The 15,917-nt window shown below is 36.6% G+C and overlaps 1 protein-coding gene across 1 annotated transcript in view; it reads left to right on the top strand.

Moving 5' to 3' along the window:
* The window catches only part of FAM83B (family with sequence similarity 83 member B), a 39,187-nt gene extending 23,426 nt beyond the window's left edge, over positions 1-15,761 (top strand). The window contains exons 2-4 of the mRNA XM_051614793.1: positions 4,767-4,931; positions 11,170-11,294; positions 13,403-15,761. Of these exons, the coding sequence (XP_051470753.1) occupies positions 4,767-4,931; positions 11,170-11,294; positions 13,403-15,761 (2,649 nt within the window). The remainder of the gene's footprint in view (positions 1-4,766; positions 4,932-11,169; positions 11,295-13,402) is intronic.
* Positions 15,762-15,917: the final 156 nt, after the last annotated feature.

Here is a 15,917-nt window from a genome sequence, read left to right as displayed (position 1 = left end):
ATAATTTTATAAGAATATTTTGCATTGGTTTTCCACATTTTTTTGCAGGATACTTCTAGAATTTCAGTTTACTTTTTCTTTTCTGGACAGTGACTCTTAAGAATGTTCATTGATGCTGAGCATGTCTAACATCCTGTTACAGAGAGAAGCTACTGAGGTTGTTGAAGACTGCTAATGTGCATCTTGGATGGTGGAGTTCAAAAGCACTGCACAGCAATATGTTGTTATTGGGCTTTTTTGTGATACCATGCCCAAAGTAAGCCTCACATAGATTATCATAAATACTCTTGCAGAGTAGGGTAGGTCCTTAGCATTATTCCCTGCTAGGTTATTAATATAATGATAGGTGTGTCTTTAGAAAAGCTTGACCTAAGGAAGCAGTTGTATTAGAGGACTCCTCAATTTAATGCTTATATCAAAGGAGATGTTAAATAACACACTCTGCAAGATATCCCCAAAAGAATTATAATTAGTGTTTGTGAAAGGAGTGAGGATACTGAGATAATGAAACTGTCACTAATTCACAAAACAGACTTACAAAGCACTAGCAGTAAAGGCCTTTCATTACACCTATGCCTTAAATTCAGTACACACCCATTAAAAGGATAGATTTTGATGTCCTAAAATTGAGCTAGGAAGACTAAAATCCATTGATTTTTCTTAGCAAAATTCTTACAAAAAATGGGGGAAATAAAACAAAAAACCTCTTTTACTTCTCAGTGTTCTTTATACTCTCTGTGTGTTTTCTTTCAGCCTCACAGCAACATTTATAATTCCTACCAAAACCAGCAAAATTTGCTTGGATTTTGACAGTGATGGGAGAGGAGATTCTGAATTATATAATTTCAGGCTTAGTCAGTTGGAAAGGACCTCAGGAGGTCTCCAATCCAACCTCCTTCTTAAATCAGAGCTAGTGGTAGGATCTGACCAGGTTGCTCAGGGCTTTATCCAGCTGGGTCTGATCTGATAGTTAAGAGATCTGATCTGATAGTTAAGAGATAATGAGTTAAAATGTTACTTTACTTTATACTGTGCGAATTAAATAAAACACATCAGGTTACAAAGTGTTTCAAAATATTTGCATTAAAATAGTGCTATTCAGCAAAATTATGCTTTCCTGTATATACTTCAATGTTTCTAAAATGTAAAAAGTGATGTCTGAGACCTTACTTCTCTATTGCGAACCTTAGTCTTAGTGTCAAGACAATAGTAAGGATAACAGAATAAGGCTCTACTGATGGCTTAATTTAAATTGAGAAAATTAGCAGCTTTATTTAGAGTAATTACGTGCTTAGTGACTTAAGCAGATTTTCTTCTTCTATAAGGATACCATTGAAACAACATTTTAATCTTAAAAAGCCCTCCAAAAAAAAGAATTTGCAGATAAAATGAAAATATTAGTAGAAACAATCTAAGATTATTTAAATTTAACTTTGGGGGAGGAAAACTAGTATAAAAATTGTTTTTTGCTCTGTCTTCATTTTTAGTAATGACTGCAGTGTGGTCTTCCATCTAGTACTGAATCAGGTGGTGGTAGTTCACTCAGGCAGTGCATGTCAGTATTATATTATGCACAGCAAGTATCTCTTCTATTTTCTATCCAACTATTTTCTCCTCTCTGAAAGTGAAAAATGCTGAATTATTCTCTACTGAGGGTCGTCTCTTACCAGGATGGTAATCAGTTACTCAAGGTTTGGAAAGTTCTCCCAAAATGGAGAGATGGAGGAGAACCTATCTGGGAGGTATTCTGTTCTGCCCCCCCTCTATTCTGCCTTGGTGAGGCCGCATCTGGAGTATTGTGTCCAGTTCTGGGCCCCTCAGTTCAGGAAGGACAGGGAACTGCTGGAAAGAGTCCAGCACAGAGCCACAAAGATGATTAAGGGAGTGGAACATCTCCAGTATGGGGAAAGGCTGAGGGAGCTGGGTCTCTTGAGCTTGGAGAAGACTGAGTGGCGACTTCATCAATGCCCACAAATACATTAAGGGTGAGTGTCTGGAGGACAGAGCCAGGCTTTTTTCAGTGACGTCTAGTGATAGGACAAGGGGCAGTGGGTGCAAACTGGAACATAGGAGGTTTCACACAGAAAAAACTTATTTACTGTTAGGCTGACAGAGCACTGAAACAGGCTGCCCAGAGATGTTGTGGAGTCTTCTTCTCTGGAGACATTCAAAACCCACCTGAACACGTTCCTGTGTGATGTGCTCTAGGTGACCCTGCTCTGGCAGGGGAGTTGGACGAGATGATCTTTCGAGGTCCCTTCCAACCCGTAAGATGCTGTGATTCTGTGTAATTCTGGTGCTGTCAGTAGAAAACTGCTGCACCTATCCGTTGTCCCCTGTACGATTGGATGGCCTTTGTGTTTCCTCTAAAAGCATTGGCACTTGCTTTTGAAAAGACCTCTGCATTGTGGAAAATAAATATACGATGGAAAGAAGATGGCAGTTTAGAAGAAACTGCTGTACAAAACTGGAGTGTTCGACCTTGGGGGGATTTTCTTGTTCCAGGATACTGTTAGGCCCAAAAGAAACAGAATTTATGGAACAGGCAATTGTCAAAACCTATTTTCTGCAATTTGAATTCTATCGCTTTTTTCCATGATGGATTTCACTATTATGTGGCTTCTTTTTATAAGTATCAGGGTGAAAATAAGCTTTGCAATGGCAAAAAAAAATGTGAAAACACAGTAGTGACATCTTTTCTTCCAAAGTTATGCAGCAAGTAACTAATCCTGCAGCTGTTATTACCACTTTAATTAAAGGTAGATGTAGAATTCCTCTTTTGAAGTAACTGACTAGCTTTGGCCTTCTTAATTAGTCAAAATGTGGGACCCTGAATACCAAATTGGTGTTTTCTTTCCCCAGGCTCAATACTCTATTGGGCTGCAAGGTAGGCAAATGAATGGGGAAATGTACCTCCCCCCCCTCCAAAAATAATAATTAAAAAAAACACTAAACAAAGTTTAATAAATTTTAATAAATTCTGTTACATTTGTGGGATCCACTCTTTCTGCATCAAGATTTATATTTTATGCTCAAACAACTAGTCTGATTTATAGAAATTAGTGTACAGAAATGATGCTATCACTGTAAATTACTTTTTACTTATGAATACATATCATATCCATTGTTCAGATTTGACACACTTCTTTCCTTAGCAATTAAGCCTAATTATGTTTGTGTTGACTAGATTGAGTGTTGCTAAGAGTGAATGGGCATGTTGATGAGGGCATATAGCAAGAGTCATCTTTGGTTTCCAGGGAATGCACAGATGGGTGTTCAGTTGGATCACAACTGTGACTTTGCATACATGTCCTTAAAACTGGTGAGGATTTTTCAGCTAGCACAAGCTTTGAATTTCAAAATCTAATCCCTATTCCAACTCTGGAAGTGAAATCTACTTTTTCTTGTAAGATAACTGTGATGCTTTGCAGAATTAAATTCAAAATTAAGCTAAATGGTTTAAGAACAATTCTACTACTGAAGACAGGGCTTCCCTGTACAATTCCCAAGGTAGGATATATCTGCATAGTAGTGCACATGAATCCCTCTCATGCCACCAACATACTGGCCTGCTTGCTTGTATTTATTTCTCTTCCCTTTTCATAAAGGCAGATCTGGTCATTCTAGTCAGTGTTGTGTTTTATTTTTTATTACTCATTCTCCTAGTTTGTTTGTTTTTTTCCCATAAATTTCTGGTGTATCAGCCTTTGCAACCACAGATGCTGTGAACAAATTAGCATCTTAGGTATCTGCCACGTGTGCAACAGCATTTACCAAATTTTGTGAGTGAGGTGTTTCAGTTCTGGAGTAAGGTGAGTGATTGTGACTTAACAGTTACACAATTAAAGCTGGGGTAGTTTAAAGGTTAATGAAAGTGGTAAAGGATGCTCACTATAAAGTCTGCTCTGATACCTGTGAAAGGTTTTATTTGATTTGAGTTTACACCTGAGACATCTCCTTGGAACTTTTCATGAAGGCTCTTGTGGATAACAATATTCTCTTTAAAAATACAGAGATGACCTGTTATTACCTCTGTTATTTCCTCTTAACACTTCAATACTAGTTCTTACCAAATTGCTAATGATACATCAGTAGTGTATAATCTCCAAAATACCATTAGCAGGACATTGCTTTTCCCAATCAGAATATTTACTTTTATCTCCACAGGTTGAAGGGCATGTGTAGCTGGTGTTCAGCACTCTAGTCTTCTTGAACCAGGCTCTCACCAGCTAAGGAAATTTCATCCCAGTAGAGTGCTGAATCAGTATTGATCCTGGAGTCCTCAGCTCTTCAACGCCTACTTGTTGACTCCTTCAAGCTCTTGAGCCATTAGCTTTAGAGAAGATGGTGAAAGATAAATAAGCCCATTGTACAAAAACATTATCTGAAACTTTTAAAATGTACTCTGCAGTTATATTATGATGGTTAATTTCTTCCCACTGTATTCATATTGCTGTTCTCCCTTCTCTTCCACTGGATTTCCTTTTCCTCATGTAAGCAATCGCTACACACACCTATGATACAGCTTTTTGCCAGACTTTGGTACTTGTGACAAATATCACACAAGCATTCATCTGACTTCTCAAACAAAAAAAAATAATCCAGTGATCTTGACAATCCTTTCAGGTGAAGTGGTACCACATGGAAAATACTACAGCTTTTTTATATGTAAGAAATATTAGTGTGTTAGCTGCCCAGTGCAAGCTTTAGTGAAGAGTTTTATATATGTTTATAAAAATACTTTGTGTCTTTTCTGTTTTATTCAGGTCATTGCCATCGTTATGGATATGTTTACAGATGTGGATATTTTCAGAGAAATTGTAGAGGCATCTGCTAGAGGGATTGCAGTGTATCTCCTGCTTGATGAGTCCAACTTCAGTCATTTTCTGAAAATGACAGAGAAACAAGGTTGTCAAGTTCAGAGGCTCAGGGTAAGGCTTCCTGTGTTCCTGTCCATGAACATTCACTACTCATTCCTACCCAATCTACTGAAAATGGACTGTTGTTCAAAAACTTATTATCAAATACTGCTTTTTTCAAATTAACAGTGACGTATAAATAGGTAAGATCTCATCAGAACCTTCCCTACAAATATTTTTCTCTTTAGAAAGATTTTTTTTCTTTCATGTATCATAACAAGTGTATTTGAGAGAATGACGTGGTTTTAATATATTATTTATAAAATAATTTTCTATTATAATGTATTTAGGAATACTGCATGTTTGAAAACAGGCTTATTTTTGCATTCTCTTAAAGTAGCCTGCAAATAGACTCATAAAGCTTATGTAAATTAATAAATTGCATCCTTTATTTTATGAACCTTTTCTTCAAAGTTATAACTTTAAACACTTTCAAAGGCTGAAGGTTCTATTTTGTTAGTGTTTTCCTGAAAATTCCTAGTATCTGTCTGCATAATTTCTTAACAGATTATTACTGTTATACATTAAGTATGTAATTTTATCCATTAAGAAAGATAACAGGAAGACTAATCTTTAAATTTTTCACAAGATATCCTGTACCATCCTAATACTGAACAGGGATTAGAATATAAACTGTAAGCTGCACTGACCTGAAGGAAATGCTTCATAAATACTTCTAGATTTATTGTACTGTAGATAGCACTGAAGAATTTCCAAGGATATTGCCAGAGTTTCTTTGCAAAGCTCTGAACACTACCTTAGCTGAACTTCCATGTAATTCCATTTCAAATTCCTTGTTTCTGTAACTAGTTAGGCCAAAAATATTTAAAAATATTATAAAAGCTCTTTTAGCAGCATTCGTTTTATGAAACTAGTCCAAAAATCAGATAGAGATGTGGTGTCCTGATCAGGATGAAGAGGGCTTTTTGGTAGAATTTTGGAGCAAATCTGTATTTTATACCAATTTTTGCTCTGGAGTGTTGGCTTAGGTCTTTAAAATTATCCCCGTACCACTTTACATACTTATTTCTTGTCTATGCGTGTGTAGGATTGCCCTCTGGTGGCCTGATGCACAGACCAATGGGAACTTTTGGAAAGAACACGTCAAAGCCATGTTGTGATTCTGGAAGCACTGTTAGTGTTTGCCTTCATTAAGTCAGTATTTGGCAATATTTCCGTACTCTAGAACTTGGGATACCACCATTTGCTGATTACTTGGGTTAACTGTGCTATAGAGGTTGCCAGAAATGGTGTCTGTCTTTTTATGGCATGAGTTTTATCGTCCCAAAATAAAATAAATTAGGGGCATACATTTCAAGTGATATCTCAAAATTCTGTGCAGTGTGTATCTACAGCTGTTTTGAAAGCTTAACTTTTTCTGGATCCTTTAAAGACTGCCTTTTTAATATAGTTTTATAGACCTACAGGTGTTTATACTGTGGTTGAAACAATGTGTATACATTAGAGTGGATTTTTTGTGGATTAGTGTGGATTGGAGAGGTTTGGACTTGGCCTTTTCAGTGGCATTATGTTTTACGTGTTTCTGTTCTGTAATGATGGGAAAAATAAAACACATTTTTACTGTGCAACGTTTACTTAGAATATTTTGAATTTTGTCAGAAAATGAAAAATATATGCCAGAGCTAAGCTATAACCCTATGTGTGCTGCATTTCCAGTTCAGCTTGTAATAAAGCTCTTCAAATTGATGGCCTTCTCATCCAGCTGCTGCTCCCAGTGACTATTGCTCTGAGAACAGAAGCTTACTCCTCCCATAGTAATTGTCCTGTGGCTTTCTTGAGGATAAAGAGAAACTGGAGATGACTATGAGGGAACAGTCGGTTCTTCAGGAGAAGTTTTATCCCTTTCTGTTTTTCCCATTGCCTCAAAGTTGAAAAAAAAAAGGAAAAAAAAGACACCTTCAGCTTTTTGTGCTCTTGACTTTCAGTCATCCCATTCTGTTCAGTGAAAGCAAGAAAAGGACAGAGATGTTTGGATCTATTTCTTTTCCTCAAGATGTAGCACCAGCAGCACCAGTCGTGTTATTCTCTGGCATGATTTGGTTCAGTCTTGCAGGAGTCTGGCAGACACTCCTCACGCCATGCAGTCATGATGAGGAGTTTCCCTAAAACTTCTCGAATTCAATGCCTTCTCTGCCTCTTTTTCTCTTCCTTTGAATTTGTAAAAAATGAGATGAATGAAATTGTATTTTTTAATTCAGATTACAATTCAGTAGTCTTCTGAATGGAAAAAAAAAAAAAAGATTTTATTCATAAATCTGCATTAAATGTCTGTGCAGACAGCTTTTCTCATCTGTAGTCTGATTGCATATCCCTCTTTATTGAAATACATAAATGAACTTTTTCAAGGTTGCAGCAAACCAGGTGCCAGATCTTAATGTTTTATTTGATATGAGGTGAGGCATGTGGCAGAGGCTGCATGCTCTGCAGAAACCTATTTTTATTTCTCTGGCAATAATGAAGACTCATCTTGCTGCAGGAGGATTTTGAAAGCAATTTGGCAGGAACTGTTTATTGCCTGGTATTCCTCTCAGTGTTTTTAAGGAATTGCAGGATTGAGAATATAGAACCATTATCTGATCCAGTGTGTGCATGCATATCTGGGAAAAGACTTCACAAAACAAAAGTAAGATCTCCTAGTACTTAAAGCTAATGGCTTTAAACTCAAAAAGGTAGATTTAGATTAGAGGTTAGGAGAAAATTCTTCACCCGTGAGGGTGGTGAGACACTGGAACAAGTTGCCCAGGGAGGCTCTGGATGCCCCCTCCCTGACAGTGTTCAAGACTGGGCTGGATGGGGCTTGGAGCAACCTGATCTAGTGAATTAATTAGATTTTGTCTTCAATGGTCATAGGAAATTCAATAAAAGGACTTAGTATTTTAAGAACTTTGATACATTTGCCCATGTTATCTGGTCTATCAGACATCGACACACGGTTTGTCTGCTCCAGTCTACAGCTTGTATGCCATATAAATCCACTAACAGTCACTGACAAAAACAGGTCCAGACAGACTTTTTTTGTTTTATTTGCTTTGGCCAATCTTACATTTGTTGGCTGGCTGGGATCCTTCATGATGTGTTATGTTTTGCCCATGATTTTCAGGATTCATAAAGTGATTATTGCTTTATCCACAATGATCCACTTCTGGAGTGCTCAGTGGCATGCTACTGTTAGCACTCCTAGCAGAGGAGTCCTGTAGCCTGAGGATGAAATCCAGTAGGAAGGTGAAGCCCAGCATTTCATACCAAATGGGGCTTGCAGTTCAGTAGGTATTTACATGTACTGCTTCTAATCCCAAGTGGAACGCGTCATTATTTATTGTCCTCAAATATTGTCTGTATTTTGATCACTTATTCAAAGTATGCATCCCTGGCACCTAATTAGAGGGTTTGAAGTAGGTGAAGAATGTCAGATGAGCTGTGGAGAAAAAGGAAGTGTTATATGAGAAAGGTGAGCATGGTGTTTGGCACTTGCCTTTGTAATGCCCTGTTCCTGGCTGTTAGTGGATGACCTACTGAGACAGGGAAAGAGCTGGCAGGATTAAGGAAGCAGGACAGAAAAACTGCAGGAGGAATAATACTGAAGAAAAGAAGGAAAAGAAAAAGGAGAACAAAGGAAGCAGTGACTACATATATTTTTTTTTAAAAGCAGCAATTTAATGTAATTTGTAGTTATGCCTACTTGAAGTTATATTTCAACTAATGAATGCCTAAGGCAAAGCTTTTTATGTATAGGATGGTAATTTGCAAGCTGTTAGCTTTGGTTGTGCCTCCAGCACTCCAGATTCCTAGGTGATATTCTGTCCAATACTGATCAGGCCTTATCTCAGTAAGACTTGATGTGTTCAACTGGCATGTCTTTAGGCCAGTATTACTTGTTACGGTTATCTGAAACTGTAAAAGCTGCCTCTTAAGTTACCTTTTTCAAATTATGATGACAAATATAATTTCATATAGTGAAATATAAACCTGGCTTACAAATATAATTAAATGGTATACAGAACTGTGTAAAACACTCGAATCATTGAAGTAAGTTCAAATTCCATTACATATTCACTGCATTTTATTTTGTAGTAAGTAAGGGTTTACTATTGTGATAATCTTGAGAGTGGAGTAAATTCCAGTATTTTCTTTCTTACTTTTTAATACATTACTTTTTCACACTATGTAACTTTTAAATAAAAGCTCTCTATTTAATTAATTTCAGCTTGAGCATTAGATGGAGAAAGAATAGTTTTATTCACTGAGATTGTTTTGTTCAAAAACAGCAACAAAAAACTGCAATGGAAAAGCAGGAAAACTGGGTTTTTTATTCTATGTTCCAGGTTAAAAAAGTGTAGAAAACGGAAAGTACACTGCTAGATTATCAAAGGTTAGCAGTTATTGATGCAAAGTGACATCAAATGTTAACTTCCTGTTCAATAATCCAAATTTGATCTGTCAAAACTTACCTAATACATAAAATCTGAAGAACCTGGTAGCTTGAGTCAAAACATAATTAGCCAGCTCAGCAGCTTTTAAGTGTAACTTGCTTCTTTGATTTTTTTTTTCTTTTGATAAAAGTTTTAACGTGGCAGCAGTAAATATATAGTGATTTAGAAAGCATGTGTTATTTCAAAATTTGCTTTCACTTAATGAAGAATTTAATGGAAATTTTTTTGGTTTTTTGTTTGGAGAAAGTTTATTGGACTGTAGTAGACACTGTACCATTACAACTCCTACATCCTCTGTCTATTAGAACTTCATATGTTTTAGGTAAATGTTTAAGTACTCCCATAGAGCAAAAAAGTTTATGTAACTTTAGCTATTAAAACATTGCAGGCTTACTCATACTGTATAGATGGGAGTTCTGAATACTTCTGTAAGTTTACACATTCATTTTATCCCCCTGCTTTGCTGAATATAAACTGTACACCATCTGATGCATGTTGCTTCATGAACAGAGCACAAATCTGCTGTGATTTTCACCTTATCCTTGTAGCAATCCCATGAAGCAAGCTGTTCCTCTCTATTCACAAACCTTATATTCCACTGTTTCTTTATGTACAGCTTATGTGATAATCCTATAGATCCTGTTTTCTTACTGCCACTGCTAAGCTACAGATTTCACTCCCACTGGGATACTTGTAAATTACCACAAATTCATGTTGCTAGAACAAATATTGCAAGGCTAGAAACTAAACTAAATATTGTGATCATTTACAGCTATATTCCAAGTTATTTTTATGTCTTGCAAAGCATTTTGTATCTCACATCCACATGAGGTAGATGCTATAGCTTGGTGTGCATTTAATTTATATTTTTTTCTATAAGCACTTTTTTCTAACAATTTCTGATAAATACTTTTGGATATTGTTTTTCTACAGCCATGTAAGAACTTTTTAAAAACTATTATTAGTACAGTCCAGAAGGTTTTGTAACACTTCTTTTGAATTATTTCATTTCTAGGAGCTTAAAAAACCAAATTGCAATAGAGAAAAAGAAAAAAAAGACACTGGCTCACCTGAATCAATGTAATCCACAGTCTGGGAGAAAAATTAACCACATTATTGAGATCCATCATGGAAAATTTTCCCAGTGCAATTACTGAGTTTGCATGAGTAAAACATAAAACTTCTGAATAGAATTTGAAATATGAACTCAACCACCTTATAGAGGTTGCACTACCTGTGCATGCTGTGATAGCATCTCTGAATTTAGAAAAGTGACCGATCCTGTGGTACAAAGCTGGTTGAGAAATGGTGGTAAAACTGCAAGGGATTCTGGGTCCAGGTGGTGTCATTCAATAGATCATCTCAGGGTGGGGTGTCAGCATTTGTAGATGTAACAGCCTTGTTCAATTAAAAGAAAGGTGATCCTGTTCTTTCTGATTAGCTGATATGCTTGGAAACATTCCAAATACTATACATCAAATGCCAAAAAGAATTTTTTTCAGTACAAAACCTTTTTCTCCTGTTGAAGGCTTATTATGCCAGAACCTCATTTCTGGGAGTGGTGTCTATGGATTTTCATTTTCTGTGACCTAGGAAGTCTCATCGGTTTTGAAGACAAAGCCACAACTTGCCATTTTGGGTCCCTACACAACAGGTTTAATCATTTTACTTCCCTGCAGAATTTAATAATACACAATACTATGTTTCTTATCTTTCTGTACCTCTGACTTTTAAACCCCTAGATGCCAAATATGGCATATAGTATATACCAACTGAAGCGTTTCAATTGTCTTTTTCAGAACATGAGGGTGCGGACAGTAAAAGGACAAGATTACTATTCTAAGACAGGAGCAAAATTCCATGGAAAAATGGAACAAAAATTTCTTCTCGTTGATTGTAAGAAAGTCATATATGGTTCTTACAGGTAAGGCCAGTCACTTAGGTGTCTGTAGAAAACCTGTCATTTCAGTATCTCTAGAATGGCAATTTTTTTGTGTCTCAATTCTTCCAGAAAGCTCTATGGGCAAATTTTATTTCTGTTCCTGTAATTAAGAAGTTGTAATACTTATTGCTGGTTAACCTAACACAGAGCCAAATTTTGAGGTCTGCAGTTAGTTTTTCGCAAATAGGAAATAAAGGATATAGCTTCTGCTACAGCTGAAGACTTGATAAAAGTCTTGTCTTATATTGTCTGAATTATTCTTGTTCAACATTCACTCCAGAAAAAGCTGCCAAAAATACTTCCTAAGTGCTCTTGGATAGTTCCTCTTCATAGTAATATTTTAAAGCTAACATTATAGATCTATTCTGTGGCACTCTGTAGTGTATCATGGTCAAATTCAGAATTATCCAAGTTAAGAAGACACAGTCTCTCTTTGTATTTGGCTAAGTCTCTTTATTCTACTTCTCATTTTAGTTCCAGTATATGTGTGCAAAACATAGGCTGGAAGAACTTTGCAGGGTTGAAAAAAACCCCATGAAGTTAAAGTAGGCATAGTGTTCTTTTACAAATTATTAAATATTTTCTGTCTTTTCGTGCTACACTTCTCTCCTTTGCCTGACTAAGTTGATTTCTGCCAGCATAGTACCTGGGTGCCAGATCCACAGCCACTGATTTGCTTATATTTCCACCACTGTAAGCTTTCAAAAATCTGACTTTTTATTTCCTCTGAGACTTGGGCAACCCCAAATTCAAATTGATGTATATAAATGGTAGTGAGGTAAGTGACAAATTCTTAAATGAATCCGTGTAAAAGAGTGCAAGAAGGGTCTACTTGGTTTGACATTTACAAATATTGTTAGAGTCTGTGAAAATGTGCTAGTTTTTTTCTCATTTAAATTTGAAAAATAACACTGCTTTAAACCTAGCATCAGAGGGTCTGGAATCATCAATTTATGTATAATGTATGCTTGCTTTGTAAAATAATTGAGTTGCTTATTACAGGAAAGATATGTCTTTCTCAATTCTTGCTTCTCGAACTATTTAATATTTAGGTTTTTTTCAAATATTACAAAATATATGGTTCATAATTGCGAAAATCAATAGAATAAACTTATCTATCATTATTTGATTTAATCTCAGGATGCTATTATTTCTCAAAAAATGCAAAAATAGCAAAAAAAAATTTAAATCAGCAAGCTATTTACATTAATGCAGCAAACCTATTTTCTAACATCCAGAAGACAAATGAAACAAAACAAATTAATTGATTTAATTTTTTCACTTTTTTTTTTTAACATGAAAATATTATTTCAAAACAGTTTTTTTCTTTGTTCTGATTTATAAACTGTATACTTTTGACACCATAATATTAGGCTTGTTGAAACACCCTTAATGGGCATGTTAATGTATTTTACCTCATTCTGTAGTTATAAAGTAGCTGTAGCTCCTTAGCTTTTAGCATGTGTTCAGCCTTCATAAGTACAACAGAAAAGAGGAAAATTTCCGTCATCAGAATATCATCATTGTAATTAAAAGAAAGATTCCTATCCAGTGTAGTGTGCACAGTAGGACATGTAAACTTCTTAAAAATTCTGAGGTGCATCTTTTTGAAAATGTGTTTAGAGTGAAATACATTCAGAATTGTTGAAGAAGTTCTGCATATTATTTAAAATATTTTGTTGGGTTTTTTTACCACAAATTAACATTCTCTGACTCAAGTAAATGTAGTGGGTCTAGTCAATTCTGGCTTAGTCTCTGCAGTGATACTTTTACACTATTAGATGATTATACTCCTCTGTTCCACATTTGTGAATACATTTTTGCAATATCCGCTTTTTATAAAGGCAATTAAGTAGTTACAGACTTACTCATGCTCCCACTGAAAGCAGTGGAAGGTCTCCAGCTGATTTTGACTGGTAGTAGATTAGACCTTCCAAATGTAAAATCCATGAATTATGCCCACAATTTATTTATTTAGAAAGTACTCATCCAAAACCCAGGTTTGTATGAAAGCTTTCTTATCAAGAGAGACCGGTGTAATACTTCCATTCGAAATAACTGTTTCTAATGGTCTTCTGTTCTTCTTTCAGCTTTATGTGGTCATTTGAAAAAACAAACCTCAGTATGGTTCAAGTTATCACAGGACAGCTGGTTGAATCCTTTGATGAAGAGTTCAGGACGCTGTACGCCCGTTCCTCTGTTCCTAGTTCATTTGCCCCAGAATTAGTGCGGGTAAACAGTCGCAGGACACTCTGGGATAATGACACATACCAACACTCAGTGTCTTCCTTGGCTTCAGTTTCTAGCCAAAGAAACCTTTTTGGTAGGCAAGACAAGCTTCACAAGATAGATCCTGTTTGTTGGAAAACTCGTGGAAGATATGCAGTAAATGAAATAGATAAATATGGCTTGAGAAATGCAGCCTATAATAAGCAACCATTTCATCCAGGTTTTAATATGCAAAATCCAATTCAACAGTATCAACCTAGTGAAAAAAATGAGCACTGGAAGAGACATAGTTATGCTGGGGAGAAGCCAGAAAGGACACCCTACCTATTGCTCAACAGAGCTGTTAATAGAGCCAACAATCCATCAAATACTTGGAAAATGCCATCCGATAGCCTTAGTATTGTTTCTTCATTACGTGGAGGATATGCACATAACTGCAATGCAGCCAAGCAAAGTTTTGCTGATCAGTTTTCACGACCAAAGGTGAATCTTGCAGAAAGAAATTCAATTGTTCGGAGATCTTTTAATGGGACAGATAATCATATTCGCCATCTGCAGCAAAGGATGCCGACCCTCGAACACACAACGAAATCCTTCCTGCGCAACTGGCGAATCAAGTCGTACTTGAATGATCAGTCTGATTATCCAGCAGAGTCTAATGGGTCAGCCTTGGGTGACAGATACGACAGCTATGACACACCTGAAAATATTAAAGCTCATTCACTATATTCTCATTCTCGCTTACGATCATCATTGGTGTTTCAGCCAACTTTACCTGAGCAGCAGGAAGTAAGCAGCTGTGCAAGTTCTTCAAATTCAACTATAATTGGGTCAGAAGGAAGTGCAACACCTAAAGGGACATCGAACCATGCTCCAAGTGTGGAAAATGGAACAGATAATATTTCAGAAGAACTTAGCACAAACGTTCCACTTAAATCAGATACACCTAAAAACCACAGAATTCATATTGCGGACAACACAAAACCAAGTGTAAATTCAAACGCAGCAGGCGACTCATCTCTCTACTGGTACACAACACTGTGTGTGGACAAAGATACAGAAAATCTGAAGAACCTTCAAAATGAAAACATGCTAAAAAGGAGAAGTTTTCCCATGTTTAATTCAAAGTCCATATTAGACCCTGGTGCTAACAAACATGCATCCAGTTACATTTACAGCACATTGACTAGGCATAGACTTAAGCAGCCAGTTAGTCCAAAACTTCCAGAAGAGACACTGAAGAGCTCTAAAAGTTTGCACAGTGTGACCAACCACTTGCAACAGGAGGAGAAGGAACTCAAAGGAGAGCTAAAGAGCCCAACTACCAGCAAGGCAATCTCTATGGCTGCTCTCACTGAAGCTAGCAAAGAGGAGTCTAATAAAGATTGCACAACAAAGAAAGAAAGTAAGAATTCCCCAAGTTTTCTGAAGAAAGGATCCCAGAAACTGCGGTCTCTTCTTAATCTCACACCAGACAAGAAGGAAAACTTGTCAAAAAACAAAGGTCCTTCCTTTTACAGAATGTGTAGTAGTTCTGACACATTGGTTTCTGAAGAAGAAAATCAAAAACCAAGGATTTCTGAGAATAAAACAGATTCTTCCCCCAGGAGAAAGAGAACTACATCATCAAATTCTCAAGGTAGCTTGAACAGAAGTAAAGAAGATGTCACAGGGAGCCCAACGAAGTCTCCTAAGTCCCCGAAGTCACCAAAACCTCAAAAATCTCCATCTGATGAAAGCAATAGAAAGTGTCCTCTCTTGTGCCCCCTTGAAAGTAAGTTCATTGAAACTGCAGGAGACGCATCTACTCCAAGATTTAATACAGAACAGATTCAGTATCAAGACGTTAAAGAAATTACCACAAATGTTGCTCCTGAAAGTGCCCCTGTTGCTGCACTTCAAAGAGCAAGTTCGATGACACCACAGCTGGCAAGCTCGAAACGCCAAGAGGAGCTAAGACCTCGTTTGAGTGAAAGGCGTGTTTATAGCCGCTTTGAGCCCTTCTGCAAGATAGAAAATGCTGGCCAGCCTGCAGGAAATGCACCCAACAGCAGTTCACATCTCTCAGATATTAAAAGCAAGACCTTAGTGAATAATTACAGCAGGAGTAATCACATGGTCAGCTACAACTCAACTGCTTACCATCCATTGCAGCCTAATGAAAATAAGCTGAGAGGATTTATGCAAAAGTTTGGGAACTTCCTACACAAAAGCAAGTAAAACTTTTGTTGATTATCCTGATATACAATCATAATCTGGACATAATCTTAACTGGACAAGACTGATTTGCAACTTTTGTAGAGCTTACTTGGGTTTCTTCTTGGGTTTAGGACACTGGAATTAATGTACATATTTTTACATAATTATCCTAGAATT

This window comes from Apus apus, chromosome 3, assembly GCF_020740795.1.
Source record: "Apus apus isolate bApuApu2 chromosome 3, bApuApu2.pri.cur, whole genome shotgun sequence".
In the NCBI taxonomy this organism is placed as follows: Eukaryota; Metazoa; Chordata; class Aves; order Apodiformes; family Apodidae; genus Apus; species Apus apus.
This window is presented reverse-complemented; position numbering and strand designations above follow the sequence as displayed.